General features: G+C 40.8%; 1 protein-coding gene across 3 annotated transcripts in view; it reads left to right on the top strand.

Annotated features, from left to right (window-relative positions):
* erbb4b (erb-b2 receptor tyrosine kinase 4b) overlaps window positions 1-19,538 on the top strand; it is a 623,270-nt gene that overhangs the window by 399,750 nt on the left and 203,982 nt on the right. For all 3 annotated transcript variants that reach the window (XR_014602804.1, XM_084085440.1, XM_084085441.1), the window contains exons 5-7: window positions 29-94; window positions 7,463-7,581; window positions 14,596-14,737. Coding sequence is in view for 2 of the 3 variants with exons in the window: in XM_084085440.1 (XP_083941566.1) it covers window positions 29-94; window positions 7,463-7,581; window positions 14,596-14,737 (327 nt within the window). In the remaining variant the exon portion in view is untranslated. The remainder of the gene's footprint in view (window positions 1-28; window positions 95-7,462; window positions 7,582-14,595; window positions 14,738-19,538) is intronic.

Below are 19,538 nucleotides of genomic sequence, written 5' to 3' on the forward strand. Positions count from 1 at the left end.
TAACAATCTCGTCTTTTTTTTTGTGCAGGTCAGAAGTGTCACCGATCGTGCAACGGACGCTGCTGGGGTCCCAAGGAGGGGCAGTGTCAGACATGTGAGTATACTATACTGGACACACACACCCCCACACACACACACACACACACACACACACACACACACACACACACACACACACACACACACACACACATCCAAATCCACGTCTCTGATCTGTGTCAATCTGCATCTGTTGGGTGGAAACCTCATGTCCAAAACTGGACCTTTTCAGGGTTCAAATAAAAAAAATGGCAAAAGTAGCAGATCTACAAGCTCAAAACGCAATGCTTTGCAACATCTGCTACTTTTGATGCTTTTGTGTGACGCTGTAGTATGACCAAGCAGGGCGTTAAAAAACGGTTTCTTACAGCAGAAACTCTTCCCTGTGTGTTTCTCTCTATTCCTGTCCCCATATTTAACTCTCTCTCCCTCCAAAAAGTTTCTCAGTTTGTCTCTTCTTCTTCATTACATTCAGCTCTCTCTGTGGCCCTCGCTTACTCTTTCCCTCTCTCACTCTCTCTCACTCTCTCTCACACACACACAAACACGCACGCACGCACGCACGCACGCACGCACGCGCACACACACACACACACACACAAACACGCACGCACGCACGCACGCACGCACGCGCACACACACACACACACACACACACACACACACACACACACACACACACACACACACACACACACACACAATTCAAAGGGGCTTATTGGCATGAGAAAACATACATTAACATTTCCAAAGCAAAAGTAGAACAATACAACCAAAACTACATAATTAAAAGGGAATAAAGAAATGTGTAAACAGAGCTCTCTCTCTCTCTTTCGAAAGTATAAACTAGGGCTTAAATAATGTAAAGCAGCATAAGGACAACTTATGCCATGTCAAAATATTCCGATATCCAAAAACCCAAGACGATATATATCTAGTTTTCATATCACGTTTCTAGCACTGTAGGGACTACTGTCTTTTCTCTCCTCTCTCTCTCTCTCTCTCTCTCTCTCTCTCTCTCTCTCTCTCTCTCTCTCTCTCTCTCTCTGTTATCCTCATTCCACCCCATTCCAAATCCTTGCCTCACAGACTTGCTCTACACAGTGAAATCCTCAGTGTAATCCATTTGTAACTCTGCGAGTGCATCACATACTCACCTCACTGACAGAGCAGCCCGTTTCAACAGGGAAGTGTGCACTGCTCATTCCTATTGTGTGCTTCGTGTGCTGCTGCTGCTACTGTTTCTAAAGAGTGCTGCTCACCCTCCACCCCAAGCAGTGGTGGAAAAAGTACTCTTACGTACTTACGTAAAAGTATCAATACGGCAATGAAGAAATACAAGTAAAAGTCCGGAATAAAAAACTTTGCTTGAATAAAAGTACAAAAGTATCGGTATCAAAATGCATTTAAAGTACAATAAGTAGAAAGTCTGCAGAATGTCCCATTCCACAAGTTTTCAAATGTATAAAGATCTTTTGAAAATAGCTGATCAACGCTTTATGAGCTTGTAGATCGGCTATTTTCAAATGGCCTAAATGTACTGTATGTAGGGCTGAAGTGGTTAATGTATGTTTTCTTATAATAAACAAAATATACAAAGTAACTAGTAACTAAAGTTTTCAAATAATTCAATTTTAATTCAAACACACACACACACACACACACACACACACACACACACACACACACACACACACACACACACACACACACACACACACACACACACACACACACAGAGATAAAACCCTATTCAGAGGCTTTTGTAACTAGACTCTTTAAGCCTGAGATGATCAGAGGTGACCTCTTTGCATGAGTGTGTGCGTTAAAATCTCAAGAAAACAAAACCACTCTAACTAATGCTGTCATTCATCTGTTTCTCTCTCTGTGCAGATGTCTGTGTCTCTCGCCCATCCTTTCTCCTTCCATCTGTGTTTTACATGTCCCTTATTCTCTCCTCCTCTTCCATCTGTTCCCCCCTTTATTTGTATTGATAGTCGCCTCCTAGCACATTGGTCCTCAACGCTGTTCATGGCCAGTGGTGTAAAGTACTTTTGTACTCAAGTATTGTACTTTAGTACAATTTTGAGATATTTCCAATTTTAGTACTTTTACTAGTATTATTATTACAAAACCACTTCAGCTCTATATATTTCGTCCATTTGAAAATAGCCGATCTAGAAGCTCACAATGCGTCGCATCGCGCTTGTGGATCTGCTATTTTCAAAAGATTTTTATGCATTTTATACATTTGAAAACTTTGTGAAATGGGACATTCTGCATAATGAAAACTTTCTACTTTTGGTACTTTAAGTACATTTTGATACCAATACTTTTGTACTTTTACTCAAGAACTTTTTTTATTCTGGACTTTTACTTGTCTCATGTATCATTCCCACCAGTCCACACATGTCAAACAGTAGCATTCCTCCCAGCATGTGTCTTGGGTTTGTTTGCTACAGTATTTAGCCATGATCTCTTTAAAGACGCACTGAAGTGACATTTTCGGTCAATTTATTATGAAGGTTCAGCCCGAAACGTCGGCTCAACGACTCTAAACCAATCAGAAGGTCCCATCCCTTCAGGCTATGGGACGTTGGATCTCAATCACTTCAGCCGTGCTGGCACACGGCTAGTGTTTGTTTACAAGTGAGAGAGAGACGGCCAGTGAAGCACGTTTGCTACTACCTGGCTTATTTCTAACCTATAATGTTTTCAGATACATATTTTAGTGTGCAGATGAAGTTTAAAATGAGTAATACACTCATCTTCAATGAGATTCAAAACGGAGTATCTCTGTAATTAAAATCAGCTGTGTTTGAAGAACGTGCAGCTATGGGAATCAAACAGGTGCATGTAATCAAGATTCATTTATATTCGTGAAGGCTGTATTATGTCATCACGCAGCACGTTTTCGTTTACAGGAAGTAATTAAGATTGGCTTTTTAGGGACTTTAGATGTAAAAATTCCCAAAAATGTTTTTTTTTCATTTTTTTTTGCATCTATTGTTAGGTATGCCCATATGATGACCACGGATATGCTCTAAAAGTGTGAAAAACATATTTTTCATTTCACTACACCTTTAAGATGATGACAAATGAAGCATGTCAACCAGGTGTGATTAATACCTCGTCAGAGAGACGTCCACCTGCGTCATCATCAGTCATTTGTTTGCCATCTTTACGGCATGGCTCTGCAAGAGGCTTGTCGTCGTCTATGGTTGGACTGTCTGTCTGTCTGCGTGTGTGTGTGTATTAGTCCGGAGCTAATATTGCAAAATGCTGGACCTACCAGCGCCAGATTTCTTGTGCACACTGTCGGTAGGCTGACTTTCACACTTTTTAAACTGTGTTTTTTTAAATATTTTACTTTAATTTTATAATGGAAGTCAATGGGGTCAGGCTAAAACCTTGCCCACATTTGGAGTCATACTTCATACAGTAGATGCTGTACTGGTGTCATAGACCAGTGGTTCTCAACCAGTGGTCCGGGGACCACCAGTGGTCCTTGAGGAGTTTCCAGGTGATCCCCAGCTAAATGATGGAGAGTTGGTAACCAAATGGACCCTTATAGATCTTTTACTCTTGAGAGCGTAAAATGAAACCAAATGAAGGAAATACTGCTCAGGAGGCGGCCGATATCCCACAACACCACCAGCGATGGAGAACGAGAAAGCCAAGTACCTGTTGAGCACTGCCAGAAGCACATACTCCCCTTCCTCACCAGTGTCTGTCTCTAAAACCAAAGCTAACCACTTGAACCCCAGCGTCTGTCCGCACATACTGTATTCTGGACGGAACATTAGCAAGAAATCTACAAAATCTATAAAAGCCAATCTACAAGCTCACAATGTGTCGCATTGCGACGCATTGTGAGCTTTTAGATCAGATTTTTTAGGGCGAAGAGATTTGGTGTAGACAGAGAAAGTAGTCAAAGTACAGTTGTTGCTTAAGTCCAGTTCTCTTTAAGACTACATGGCTTAAATGGCTAAGACAAGCAGCCTTGTTGCTGCTCGCCATTGTTAATTGTGAGAAAACAAAGTGCATACAATGTGCGGCTAGTGGTTATGGATCGCTAGGACCACAATTAAAGTAAGCTGCTCTGTCTGTTTTATGGATACAATGAATGTGTTTTGTTTTTGTCACAATGGCATAAAATTCACTCCAGGCAGACACTCAGAAAACACATTTGAACGCAGCCTAAAGAATGACACTTTGCAGTATAAACAGGCAGGCCTCAAATCTGGCTCTGGCCCACTGCACAATATAATGGACCAAAATGAGACCCCAAGCCAAACTTCCCAGTTATAGCTCACAGCTTTGCTGTGTCTATTTACAATACATCCCACTAGTTGTGTTTTTCTCCCTTTATTTTGATTTGTCTTCTAAGCTGCTTTTTTTGTGTGCTTTTTACCCCTTTTTCTCCCCCATGTAGTCGTTTTGCCAATTGATTCCTCCCCACACACACATGTGTGTGTGTTGTCACTGCTGTTGGATTCACCTTATTCCTGACCACGCCCACCGGGTAGGGGAGTAGGTGGGGTGGGGAGCCCCATATCAAGTGGTTTCCTGTTTACCAGTGTTGCCATGTCTGCCCCAACCGGGAGGATGCAGAGCCTTGGTCCAACTCCCCAGCCGTGGACAAATGACATTTCTGTCCACAGCATGTGAAATGACAGATACTGTATACGGTTCCAGACACACTTTATGAGGTGGATTTTCTTTTTTTTTTTTTTTTTTTTGCCGTGGTCCACCTGCTATTATTTTTACTTTAGAGTGAATGTTTAAAAGGCAGATTGATCAACAGCGTCACGCCTCCCTCCTGGCAAGGTCATTTGTTTGACAGAGTGTCTCTCGCTTTAAAGTAGGCCATTTCATTTGGGCCCCGGCGCCGTTAATGGAATGACACTGATGGCACGTTAGTTGTATGGTGGGTGAGACGAGACCTATGTGTATGTGTGTGTGTGTGACTGGTATCCATCTATGTGATAGTAGTTCTCCACCATTTGGCCTCCAGGGGCCTAGATAAACACACACACACACACACACACACACACACACACACACACACACACACACACAGGGTTCTCCTTCCATTCCGACATCTCGCCACTCCGACTAGTGGCTTCCGCGTGCGGTTAGGGTTAGGTATAGGGTTCGTTAACGTCGGAAAGGCGACATGTCGGAAAGGCGAAATGCACCCCACACACACACACACACACACACACACACACACACACACACACACACACACACACACACACACACACACACACACACACACACAGGCAACCCCCATGTATATTTTCTGTGGACCAAAGATGCTTTCTACCTCAGCATAGATTGTTTTTTTTTGTCAACTAACGCCAAAACTGGGCCATGAGATTAAATTAATTGTTTGTCTGTATACTGTACTACAGTATGCAGTCACAGGTTCACACACAGCCACACCATTTTGGGTTCCAGTTTTAAACCACTTGAGAAACACTGGTCAAGACTATTTTGGACCAGTTTTTAGACTAATCTGAAGTTTTAAGTAAACACAGGCTAATTCTATGCTGTGCAAGTGCAAGTCCACTCATCCTGTTTTTTTTTTTGCCTTTTAAAAAAAAAATCCCACATCTTTTTTACCCATTTTCACCCAGTGCTTATTGCCTAAGTGTGTAATCCTGGGCGCTACTCTCCCTCTGCCAGCCTGGGGAGAGCCCTGAACTGAGCTCATGCTTCCTTCAGTGCATGAGGAGTGAGCAAGCCGCTTCTTATCACCTGACAGGGGGGAGTTTACCCGGTAGGACGTAGCACGTGGAAGGAACACTTTATTCCCAAAAGTTCCTTTCCCCACCATCAGGCTGACCAGGGGGAGGCAGTATAGAGACCAGGATTACTGCATGTTTTTTTGTGACGGTACCTACCCTAGGGGACACGGGGATAACATGCAAACTCCACACAGAAAGGCCCTTTCGCCAACCCCACCTAGGGTATGGGCACTGATGAGGCGTAGGAGAGGACACGCCCCTAGTGCCCACAGTGTCCCCCTCCCATTGTCACGGCCCGGTCTTCGAGGCTTGTACCTCAGTCCTTGGACCTTTTCTGCCCTTATAAGGTCATGGACTTATTAGGATTTATTTTGTATCATTCCTGTTGTGTTCTGTTGCTCTGTTTTTGCCATGCTGTCGTGTACCTTTATTTTTGTAGTCTTGTTCCCTGTTGTGCTTAGTTACTGTTACCTGTCTTGTCTCACCTCCCTGTTGATTAGTCATGTTCTCCTCCTGTGTCCTCTTAGTCCCTTAGCCTATCCCAGTGTTGATTGTCTGTTGAGTTCACCTGGGTCTTATTATTTCCCTGTCTATTTAAGCCCTGTGTTTGCGTCATGTCCCTGCTTGTTCATTATCTCATGTTGCGTGTAGTTAGCTCTTGAGTTCAGTTCCTTGTTTGTTTTCCTGTCTTTAGTTAATAAATACTTTGAACCGTTCACTTCAGCCTCCGTCTCTCTCCTGCACTTGGGTCCTACATTCCGTCCTGACTCGAACCGTGACACCCATCTCAAAACTCCCTCGTCAAACGATCTCCTCACCCAACCAATCGACAGTGTGAAATTCAGAACAGAACATGGCATCAATCGGCTGACACCGTGAAAGAACACGATGCTCGTTGGACACCTATCAAGCGAGTTGAACTCCCCACTCAGCCTGTTTCAGTCTCTCACTTCTCAAAACGTCTTCAAAACAGATACAATCTTGTGTGTACGTTTGGCGTATGGTTGTATGACAGGCCCATATGGCCGCAATGTGGAGACAGTAGGCCTGTGAGTGGGCAGACAGACAGACAGACAGACTGAGAGAGCGAGGCGACAGTCGCAATGCACTGAGGAGATGGAGACCTCAATCATTCTGTCACGTCAAACTAGAGCTGCCCCAGAGCAGCCAGCAGGTGTAGGTGACAACGTGATGGAAGGTAACAGAGAGGCTTGCCTCATCTGAACCCACTATAGGCACGCACGGTTGCACAGCACACACACACACACACCCACACACACACACACACATTATTCACCTTGTATACTCTCACACGCATACACACCCATTTCACATCTGCGGATGTACTACATGCACAGACTGATGCTGGCTGTGGGGATTGTCACAAATAATTTAATATGAGCCATCTTTGTTGTGGGCATTTCTTTGACACTGATATACAGGCACACGTGTTGTTTTTTCACTGTCTCTGACTGGCTATCTTTTAACTGTGTACTGCTCTCTCTCTCTCTCTCTCTCTCTCTCTCTCTCTCTCTCTCTCTCTCTCTCTCTCTCTCTCTCTCTCTCTCTCTCTCTCTCTCTCTCTCTGTCATTCTCCCTCCCTCCCTCTCCATCTCTCACCCTCTCTCTCTCTCTCTGTGTCTGTCTCTCTCTCTCTCTCTCCACAGTGACTAAGACGGTGTGTGCAGAGCAGTGCGACGGCCGTTGTTTCGGACCCTACGTCAGCGACTGCTGCCACCGCGAGTGTGCAGGTGGTTGCTTTGGACCCAAGGACACGGACTGCTTCGTAAGAACACACACACACATACTGTACACATACTGTACACATACACGCCCATGCACGCGCACACACATGTTTGTAATGCTATACTTGTGAGGACCTCAACATTTTGGGACGCCATTGAAAATAATCGGAAAATAGCCGGAAAATGGCAGATCTACAAGTCGTGAGCTTGTAGATCGGCCATTTTCACAACAACAACAACCCCTAAACCTGACCTCAAAATGTCTAAATATAACGCTATAACCACAACCTGAATCTTTTTCTAATTATAAACTATTAAAAATATGTTTTTAATGATAAAATGTGAGGACCAGGAGAATGGTCCTCACAATGTCTGTTCAATTCTACTATACTTGTGGGGACATTTGGCCCTCACAAAATACACACACACACACACGCGCACACGCGCAAGCTCAAGCTCTCTTCTATCAAACAAAAGGGTACACTTGTTGCCATGGTGAAATCTGAACCAAACCGAGTATGAGATGATTATAATGTTTAGTAAGTCATGTGTTTAAAAAGCTCAAGACATTTCCAAGAAACGACATTTCCACTTTTCCTTCCTTCCTATCAGAGAAACCATTAAATGCTATTAAATTTCAATTTATAACGCAGAAATCTAGTCATAAAAGAAATCCACACTTTTAGAGTATCCTTGGTCGTAATGGGGACATAGTTAATAATAGATGCCAACAAAAGCAAAGTTTTGTTTATTTTCTATATTGAAAGTCCCTAAATGTCTAATCTTAATTATGTCCTCTCAAACAAATATGTAATGTGTGATTACATAGACATGTCCAAACCACTTTCTACCAGTAATATGATGATGACAAGCTGCTGTCAATCACTCTTCCACACAGAGCTGGGTCATTATGCTGCGAGACAATATAGATGTGCTTCTCTGTTGAATGTCAACTAAGATGGAATGATGGAAGTGCATTACAAACATTTTTTTTAAATGTATTATTAAACAGTTAGGCTGTACACCAAAATATGTTGCTGAGAACATTAAGGTCAGAAATAAGTAATGCAGTAGGACAAACTTAATTTAGCACTGCCTTGTTGCAGTGAGCAAGTGAGTTTAGATCCCATACTCTGAGAGGACAAATCCATGTTGTGTGAGCTGGAAAACTCTTGTTTAAAATCCCTTAAAGTCGGTCATATGGAGAGATGGATATGTTGCATAATGATTTGATGCAAACTGATTTGATTTGAGCACTCGTAATATGCAATTTACACAACTCTGCATTGATATTTGCAAGCGTTCATACTGTACCAGCCCTGACGAAAAAGGATAGTCATTTTTATATTTTATGGTGATGATATGGTGACGAAAACTCCAAACCTGCTTCCACAGCCCTCCCCTCCTAGTTCTTTGATGTTTTACATGCAATTCAGTGTAATGGCTGTGTAACTATATCAATTAGCCATTATTCTACTGATTACCTTTTTGATTATTTGAATATTTGAAAAGCACATTTTTGTGGATACTTTTTTTATACATAGCCTATATCAATAGACTTGCATGGACTTATTTTATTAATGAAGTTAGTTCAACAATTAACTTCATTAACTGTTGCAGCCCTGACTCAGAGTTGATCACATACAGAGCTGTGGAGTTTCAGCACAGCAGGCGGAGTTCTTTCTGATTATCTTTGCAGCTCTCTGTTGTTCCTGCTTCAGCCATTATTAAAGCAGCGAGGGGCTGAGGGTGGTTGTTTTAAAATAAGATGTTCAAGTCTACGGGGACTTTGATCGGTTATATATTTTCTAATTTGGCAAAATACTGTAGCAACGCTCCTGAAAATGTCAAAAGTTATTATTACAAAACACCTAATTTCAGCATTACCAGCTTTGCTACTAACCACGACGCAAGGCAAGTTTGTTTGTACTGCACATTTCAACCACAAGGCATTTTCAAGTGCTTTATACAATAAGAGAATTAAGAAAATGTGCAAAAGAAACGCATTATAAATGGTAATTTTGAATACAATAAAATAGGTATTCAAGAGTTAAGAGAATAGAAAATAAGAGTAAGCTGAAATGAAAGGGAGAAATACAGGAGAATAAAATCACAGCACGGCACAATAATCAAAAACCTCAATGAAAGGCAACGGCAAAACGTTTTCAGCTTTCATTCAAAAGAACTGAGAGTTGCAGCAGATCTGCAGTTTTCCAGGAGCTTGTTACTTTACTTTATCTGTTTATTTGGTGGGGACAATGCACGTTAATGTACACTTATACTGTTGGTTACTTTGTTTAATGTTGAGTGAGAAAACAATGTTGCACATAAGCTAATGATCTGGGGACCCCCCAAAACCATTTGGGGATCCCCCTTGGGGTTCCAACCCCCAGTTTGGGAGCCACTGCCTTAGAGGAGGGAGAGCCAGTCTGTGTAGGCATTAGATAAAACAAACACTTTTACAAGCTCTAACATTTTCTAAACTTCAAGTGTCAAATCACAACAACTTAAAAAGTGATGTTCTTCCCAGTACGGTACTGTGATGGTATTAGTTAGGTACTTAGGTTTTCTATAAAATACATTGATGGCTCTCTTAAAAAGCTGTTCCAGAATATCTGGTGCATAAAAAACTGAGCACTGGGGACATAAAGCGCAGACCTGTCCCAGATCTGGATGATACAAGATCAGTAAATGTATTTTGTCCTTGAACCATTCCAATCCTTTATAAACCAACAGCAGGATTTAGAAATCAATTATTTGACAGCCAGTGTAAAGATCTAAGAACTGGAGTGATATGCTCCACTTCTCAAGCAGCAGCAGCAGCAGCGGCGTGGTTCAGAATGAACTTGCAGCGGTCTGATCAATTTTTCAGGGAGACCTGAAAGGACACCCGTTACAGTAGTCGAGTCTACTGAAGATAAATGCATGGACAAGTTTTTTCCGAATCCTGCTGAGATGTAAATCCTTTAACGATTAAAGGATTAAAGTTTAATCCTTGATATATTCTTGAGGTGGTAGTGAGGCTGACTTTGTAATTATCTTAAAATGTGACTGAAATGTGAAATTCAGGTCTGAATGAGTCCACATGGCTGCACCAGGAGTTCTGAATAGGGTTGTGGTATTTTAACATTACCGAATGAAGCTAAGCGTAAACACTGACTTTGCACTGTAAAATAAGTGTCCCACAGCTTGTCAAGGCATGACTTGGGCTCTTAACAATGGGATGAATTAAACAATTATGGGCGCATTAACGCATTCAATCCGGAAACGCATCTGTGTCATTTTAGATTGTAGCTATAACCATTATTTTATACTTTGGCTATTCAAAAATAGCAGATATACAAGCAGCACGGCACCGAGTGTAACGAACCACTTAAAGGTAGGGTAAGTGATATTTTTTGGTTAAAACAAAAAGTATTTTGTTAAAAGGTTAAAATACTATATTCTGATAGTAATCATTGCTATAGAGTGTTTGTTCAGTAACAGGAGTCTCCCCGTCTCTCCAGCTCTTTAATAAACAGAAAATACATTTTTCGGTAGGTGTCAAAATCTCAGCCAATCAGGTGAAAGTACCCACTTTTAAGCTTAATTTGTATAGTGTTCCAGTTCCAATTTTGCCTGCTCATTTCTTAGTGTCATCACTTCCAATTTCACTTGTTTAATCTATATCCTGATTGAGTTCTCTGTCCTGATTGGATAAAATTGGAAATGAAACTGAAACTGAAACGAAAATGCACTTTCTGTATAACACATATACTGCCAATCCCGAGATATCTCGGGACATTAAATCCACCCGTTACCTGCATATCCCGAGATATCTCGGGATCGTCTTTTTATGTGGTTTAATAACGATTTTTTTTTTTTTGGTACCATCCTTGATTGTTTTTTTCCCCATGACGCTTCCGACCCATCCTATGAGAAAATTTCCAACAACCGTTTCCGGTTCGTTTTTTATCCTGAAAAAACAGTTTTTCCCTGGTTTTGGCTAAAGATCATGGTTTTCACACGGTTTAAAAAACGAATGGTAAGCTCCGGTTGTATCTTCTTTTCTTTGATCGACGAACGGTTATCCTCTTTGTGTTTAAAAACGATCTGATAGCCGATCGGAGGCTAAGCTAATCTAAGATGGCCGGTGGGGAAACGTCACAGCCACGTCACAGCCAAACGGATATGACGTTTGCAGCCTCTTTTACCGGCTGATAACACAGAAGAAGAAAAAGGAAAAAAAGTGTAAACATTATGAGGGCTCGTACGTCCGTCGTTGCTGTTTATAAACACCATCCGATCGCGGACGGTTCAAAAGGCTATAAAACTTAAAAACGCTGGCAGTGGGTGAGTACCTTATGAATAAACTCTGGCAGGGAATGTGTTAATAAAGAGCTGGGGAGCCAAGGAGACTCCTTTTACTGAACAAACACTCTATAGTAATGAGTACTATCACAATATAGAGCTATTTAACACTTATTTTAACCAAAGAAAATCACTTACCCTACCTTTAAGCACTGCCCTGCATAAATTAGTGTCTTCAAAATGTACTGTTATTTTCTATAAGAAAAGCCCACCAGATGCACCTCCTGGCCAGCAGGCGGCGCTATTGTCACCCTAAACTTGCCAAACCATTGGACTTTCAAAGATACATTACTGTGGACTTTTGCCAAGTTCTATATATTGTCACTTTATTTGGGTCCTTTTATGGTTTATATTGGACATATAATGTTTTATTGTTTATGCCTCAACTGACACCTTTATATTGTTTTGCTTGAAAGAATTGTATTTGAGTTAGGCTTTTATTTTGAAATTGCCTGAAACAGGAAGGATGTCACTGCACTGTACTATTAGCGCGTCTTTGCAAAGACGTCAGAATGAATGAAAACAACATGGAAGGAGCATGTCCATGTTCCAACCAGAAGGTATATTTTGTTTAAGCACCTGGCTAAGGGCACAAGGTATAGTTTATTGTTGCTGCATTGTGTTGTTTGCATCTCTGTTACTTTGTGTCCATTGTGGATTCAGTCAGCAAGTTAATAGATTATTTTGAACACCATTCTACTGATCTATTTTAGACCCATTGAAAAGCCTCAGTAACGTCAACAATTAATTACATAAATATATATGGGTTTAGATTGTATTTCATAATTACAGTGCTTAGACTAAAAGGTACATTTCATGTTTGGTAAAAGGATATACATTATAATAATAGCTGGCATTTCATTGTTGTTGTTTATTATGATAAAAGCTATTTTATTTGTGATTAAGATAATTGCAGTAGTTACCTATTTCATATGTTTTGCACTCTAAAGAGAGATTGTCATTTAGTTTAAAAACAATTCATTGGAGTTATTGTAACACAGGACATAATTGTCAAATGTATATTGATTCTTCTGTGTCACTTTATATTTCTATAGCTTTAGGCTATATTTCTTTATGGTTTATGATGTGTTTGTCAGACATATTTGTAATGATTGTACTGTTTATGTGCTTTCCCACCTATACAGTTCTTACGGTGGTTCCAGGAATAAACTTTCTAAAATCATCAGTTTGAGATCCATCCTTATTAGCCGGGGTTGCTTACACCGAGTGCCACACTACGAGCTTGTAGATCTGCTATTTTTTGAAAATCATGAAAATTTGGGCAAATCTTTGAATAGGCATATATATCTCTATATATATATATTTTTTTTTTAAAGCGAACATTTGTAACTCCAGGAGAGTATTTAGTTCAAGGGGGGGTCCCTGGAACTAAATATTTTGTGATGAGGGGTCCGCGTATCTATTTTTTTGGGGGGGGGGTCCTTGACATGAAGGTGGTTTGAGAACCACTGATATCATAGCAACATAGAAAACTGTTAGGATTTAAAATACATTTGAATAATCAGCCTCAGGTCTGAATGGGTTAAAAGAAGAGAGCATGCAGCTCACTTACTAAACGAACCATTAAGTCTTGTTGTGTTTATGTTTACTGTAGGCGTGTAGCAGCTCGCTTTAGAAGCGTTGACATGCTGAGCAGCAATAAATGGCTAACCACTATAGGGCTTTCACGACTAGAGATTTTTACTGGTCGATTAATTTGACCCAGTGGTAGTCGACTAGTCGAGAAAAAAAATGTACCTAAACGAAATGCCATTATTTTAATGCCATTACTATTATTAATATCCTCCTGCCTTTATTTGTATGCTGTTTTAAGGGAAGCGCTTCTGGCACAGCAGCACAACAGTGTCTCCAAGGATCCTCAAAAGGGGGTTATTGCCCAATAATAGGATATTATTGGGCATACTTTTGACCCCATTTTGATAAAAAATAAAGGCAGGAGGATAATAATAATAGTAATGGGCCATTACTATGGCATTAAAACAACTATTCGACTAGTCGACTAGTTGGTGAAAGCCCTAAACCACTATATTGTTGGTCTCTCGTGTGTGAGTGCCACTGTAGCCATGTCTGCTTATTATAAGCGACTTTGGGCTTGTTTTTCTGTTAAGTTGCTTGTAAATATTGGTGGTTGCTTTTTTTTTAGGCTTGTTTCTGAAGTGTAGTTTTCATTGACATTTTCATGTCAAGGACCCCCAAATTAATATGTATTTGGTGCCAAGGACTCCATACAAGATTTGTGTTGTTAAAATAGTTATAATATTATATATATTGTATATATATTTTTTTTTTTGGGGGGGGGGGGGAATAGTAGACCTACAAGTTTGCAACGCATTGCGGGCTTGTAGATCGTCTATTTTCAAATAGCCAATTTGTCCTATGTGCTCCTTTTGGGCTTGTTTTCATATGCGTCGTACATATTTTTCTCTCGCACAATCTGGCAACACTGGTGAGCGCGTTGATGTAATCAATAAGGACCTGCACTTTGCAGTGCTGTTGGCTGTTACACAGGCTGCCATATGTGAAGAAACGTCAACCGAACGCATCAGTCATGACTTTGATCGTTTAATGTTACACTATCAAAAGGCATACTGTACTTCAAGAGATTAAAGCTGCTCTCTCTCTCCCCCTCTTTCTGTGTTTCATGTGCATGCACGATGAATGCCTACATGTGTGTGGACGTGCAGGCCTGTACCAACTTCAATGACAGCGGAGCGTGTGTGACCCAGTGTCCTCAGCCCTTTGTGTACAACCCCACCACCTTCCAGCTGGAACACAACCCCATGGCCAAGTACACCTATGGAGCCTTCTGTGTCAAGAAGTGTCCACGTGAGTCTCGCAAGCACGCAACCCCCGCATGCGCACACACACACACACACACACACACACACACACACACACACACACACACACACACACACACACACACACACACACACACACACACACACACACACATCATCGCTGTCAGGCAGAGAGACCTTGTATGTCCAAAACTGTTACTTTTAAGCTATTCTGTGTTCCAAATGGATCCATCGTAGTTATGCTTATTCAGTCACAAGCTCGAGTTAATACAGTATCTTTCATTGGTTAGGTATTCATTAAATCCACAGACGGAATACCACCTGGCGCTCTGGTGTATTTTGGGCCCATCGATTCGTTATAGGCGAATTTGTTCAAAATCCTGCATCAGATCATCGGCTATTTTTGATACTTTATGACGAAGCAGAGTATTTATTAAAAATATATATATATACAGTATATATATATATATATATATATATATATATATATATATATATATATATATATATATATATATATATATATGTTTTATATGGAGATACAAGGTTTCTGCCCAACAGCGACGATAATACTGTATGCAATAGGTACTTTTATTCACAAGTGGACATTCATGTGAAAATCTACAAGCGTACAGTACAAATGCACACATTAGGACATACATACTTAATCGCTCACACACACACGCACACGCACACGCACACATACACACGCACACGTACGCGTACATAATCGCACACCGCAGGACAACAACAGATGCACTCTCCAATGTATAAACACCTGCTGAAGATACATACATAATGCAAAACCGGTCCTCACTGTCTGGCTGCACACGGTTATTAATACATAACATATTCACAACAGACTTAAAGTGTACTTAGCCTGTTTGCTCTGCTGCTCTGGTACATCAAGCTGTACCCCCAAGCCCCCCCCCACGCCCCCGCTCTCAGGGTGAGGGTCAGGGAGAGTACCGCGGTGGCATCTGAAGTTCATCCGCTCCGGTCCCCGTGCGCGGGGGATCTTCTTACACGCCATGCATTATTATTAGGCTGCAGCCATTTCCATTGTGCTCGCCTGCTTTGTTAGGAAAGACCGAAACCTACATTACTGTTATGCTGAGGTGTAAATGGTGCATTTACATAGCGCCTTTATCCAAAGCACAAGCTCAGTGGCGGTTAGAGTGTCCGCCCTGAGACTGGGAGGTCAGGTCGGGGTTCCACCCCCACCCCCCCCCAAGACTCTAAAAAAGCTGCCCTGCTAGGCACTCATTATTAAACACTACGGCATCAACAGACAAAATGAATATTAAAACCTCTCTGCTTCTCTCAGTTCTCTCTTTGTCTCCCCCCTTATGTCTCTCTCTCTTTTACTTTTATCTCTGTCACACACACGCCCAGTCACTCTCATTCTCTTTTAAAAGGCTACTGTAAAGGCCCCGCGTCCACTGGGCTTTTTTTTCTCGGCTGAAAGCGCCATGGCGCTCGCCTGGCAACGCTTCCAGGCGCCCGAGTTGAAAATATTGTAGTTTTTGGCAGATAGCGAAAAGCACTGCACATGCATGCGCGAGCGGCGAGCGCAAGGTAAATCCCCAACGCAATGCCAAGCTTCTGGAGTGATTTTCTTTTGTTGTTTTCTCCTCCCCCCATGTAAAGCGTCTTTGGATACTTAGAAATGTAATTTAAAATCACTTCCTTGTTTTACTGGGAGCCAGTGGAGAACTAAAATAGGAGTAAAGTGTTCAAACTTGGCTGGAGTGTAATATGTGAGATGTAATAGCTGTTTTGTCAAGCAGTGCATTACAGTATAATCACGTTTACTGGAAATAAAAGCATGAACCAGCATTTCTGAATCAGACTGTGTCGGAAAGCATCTAACTGTAGATATATTTCTTAGATGACAACAGTCAGTCTTGGAGATATTATGTGCTTCTGAAAGTTAAGATCTCCGTTCAAGTTTTTGAAACGCTCACAAGGTTTTACCGACAGGGGCGATGGCAGGGGATTGAATCCCGTGCCTCAATGACTTGGGACCCACTGAAAGAAACTCTATTTTCTCATTGTTTTGTGATTGATTGATTGATTGATGTACTTTATTTGGTAAGATATGATAACAGTACATGACAGTACATAACAGTACATGGAAGTACAAATTCACAATACAAGGTCTACTAAACTGGAAAGCTTGTTTAAGATGAGATCCCCATGCACACAAATCATGATGACATATAAGAGACAGACAGATATACACACTACTATACAGAATGTCATACAATCAGTTTACAGGTTACTGGTATGAAGAGTGAAAAATATGTACAAAAGAAGAAAGAGAGAGGGGGGGGTAGGGGGGTAGGTTAGGCAGTTTTGAAAGTGAGTAGGGTTTTACACTCCTTTACTCCTTTTGGTAGGGCATTGGAACGCATCTGTGTCACTTTAGATTTCTTTGGCTATTGAAAAAACTTGGAAAAAAAAGTTTTTTGGTTAGGATTTAGAAAACATTTTAAAGAATCGCCTCAGGTCTTAATGGGATAAAGACAAATGTATCAAATTAAAAGTGAGTAAACAGAGTGTGTGTCCTATACTAACTACATCCTTGGTTAGAGGAGAGGAGAGATGGGAGACCGGGAGAAGAACAGAAGAGAGGGAAGTCAAGGACAATAAATGAAAGTAGAGTAGAGCGTACAGGCAGGTCATTAGCAGTGTGGGTCAGTTGTTCTTCTATGAACTGAAGCAGTGTGTGTCTATAGGACCTGGATGTGATGTGATGTGATGTGACATGACTGGGAGCATTCAGGAAAAGCCAGCCTTCCTGTAACGTCTTATGTGGCCTTTGACCTAAGCCTGTCATTTCCTACCTCTCTGGAAAGAGTATGGAAGACAGAGACGAACCTGCTCTGTCTCCCAGGGCTCTCTCTGTACACATTCAAATCCTTAGTGTTAATTTAGCCCATTCACACTGGGAACGCATCTGTGTAACCACTTTAACCATTATTTTATACTTTGGCTATTCAAAAATAGTAGATATACAAGCTCATAGCGCGGCACCGAGTACCGCGCTATGAGCTTGTAGATCTGCTATTTTTGAAAAATCATGAACATTTGTGCAGATCTTTGAATATATATATATTTTTAAAGCGAATATTTCATTCATTTCTGGGGGTCCCTGGAATAACATATTTTGAGATGGGGGTCCGTGGCCAAATACATATCATTTTGGTGGTCCTTGACATGAAAAAGTTTAAGAACCACTGATTATAGCTGATTACGTTTTCTTCAGAAAACTGTTAGGATTTAGAAGACTTTTAGGTCTGCTATTTCTGCCGATCTGCTCCTTCCAATAGGAAGCCCAGAGATCTCAGCGTAGTAATGTGAAGCACCAAGAAAAAGGGACATAACGGAAGACTTCAATTAGGGTCTTAATTGCAGTACGATAGAGGACGCATTTCTTGGCCTGGAAAAATGTAGTTTGATTTAAGTGCGTGCATGTGTGAGTGTGTGTGTGTGTGTGTGTGTGTGCGTGCGTACACACATGCGTGCGCACATTAAAATGAGTTTCTGGCAACGTTCCATCTCAAGAACTCGAGTGTTCGATGGCTTAAAGTGGTTGCTGAGTGGCCCATTGCAATGTTCTGATCAGTTGATTACTTCTCATCACACTGCAGATGAAATGGATTCACAGTGCAACTGTTCCCCTTGCGTGAGCCAGGATGACTAACATCTAACAGCCAGAATATGAGTTAGAAATAACCACTTCTAACCAGACACAGACACATTTTTATGGGTTGCGAGTAAATACCACAACTTTTCATCAATTAAAAACAATTCCAACATGTTTCTAAAGTATTTCATAAATACAATTTAAACAGTTTAATAATTCCCATGAATAAATACAAAAAAAGGGTCAAGAAGTAGTGAAAATAGCAGACGTACAAGCTCACAACGCGGTGTGAGCTTGTAGATCTGCTATTTTCACTAGTTTGGGTCTTGGGCAGATGTCTCATTTGGGTCTTGAGCTAAAACGTTTGGGAACCACTGGTTTAAGACATGCGACTGTGTGTCTTACAGTACCATCATGTGTATTCCGTGTTAAGTATAATCTTTACCTTGAAGGGGTTTATTCCCCAATAATGACTGCCTCATTGTACATTATCCTTGCTTATTACACGGCTACTTTGCAGCAAAATCAATTATTCATACGAAACATTGATTTTAAAATGAGACATAAACCAAGGCAGAACATTGCGCTGCTATGCAGAAATCAATCTGGCCAATCAGAGATATATACTGTATATTCAACAAAGCTGTATAATAAAATATGTACATTCTTAACAAAAATATTGACAAAATAAAGTCAGGTGAAGTAAAAATAAATAAATATATATATATATATATATATATATATATATATATATATATATATATATATATATATATATATATATATATATATATATATATATATATATCCCATTTCATATTACAGGCACAATGTGCTTCAACATAAAAACAAAATTAGGTAAGAATCTAACATGACAGAACATATAAGATAGGAACATGTTTATGCTAAGACAAGGTAACCAAGGATGCATTTAGCATAGGACACACTCTCTGTTTACTCACTTTTAATTTGATACATTTGTCTTTATTTTACAGATAAAACAGTGAGAAAACAGAGTTTCTTTTAGTGGGTCCCAAGTCATTGAGGCACAGGATTCAATCCCCTGCCATCTCCCTTGTCGGTAAAACCTTGTGAGCGTGTCAAAAACTTGATGTTGGACGGAGATCTTAACTTTTAGAAGCACATACTATCTCCAAGACTGACTGTTGTCATC

The sequence above is a fragment of the Gymnoscopelus microlampas genome (genome assembly GCF_963454915.1).
Source record: "Gymnoscopelus microlampas genome assembly, chromosome: 17".
Lineage (NCBI taxonomy): Eukaryota > Metazoa > Chordata > Actinopteri > Myctophiformes > Myctophidae > Gymnoscopelus > Gymnoscopelus microlampas.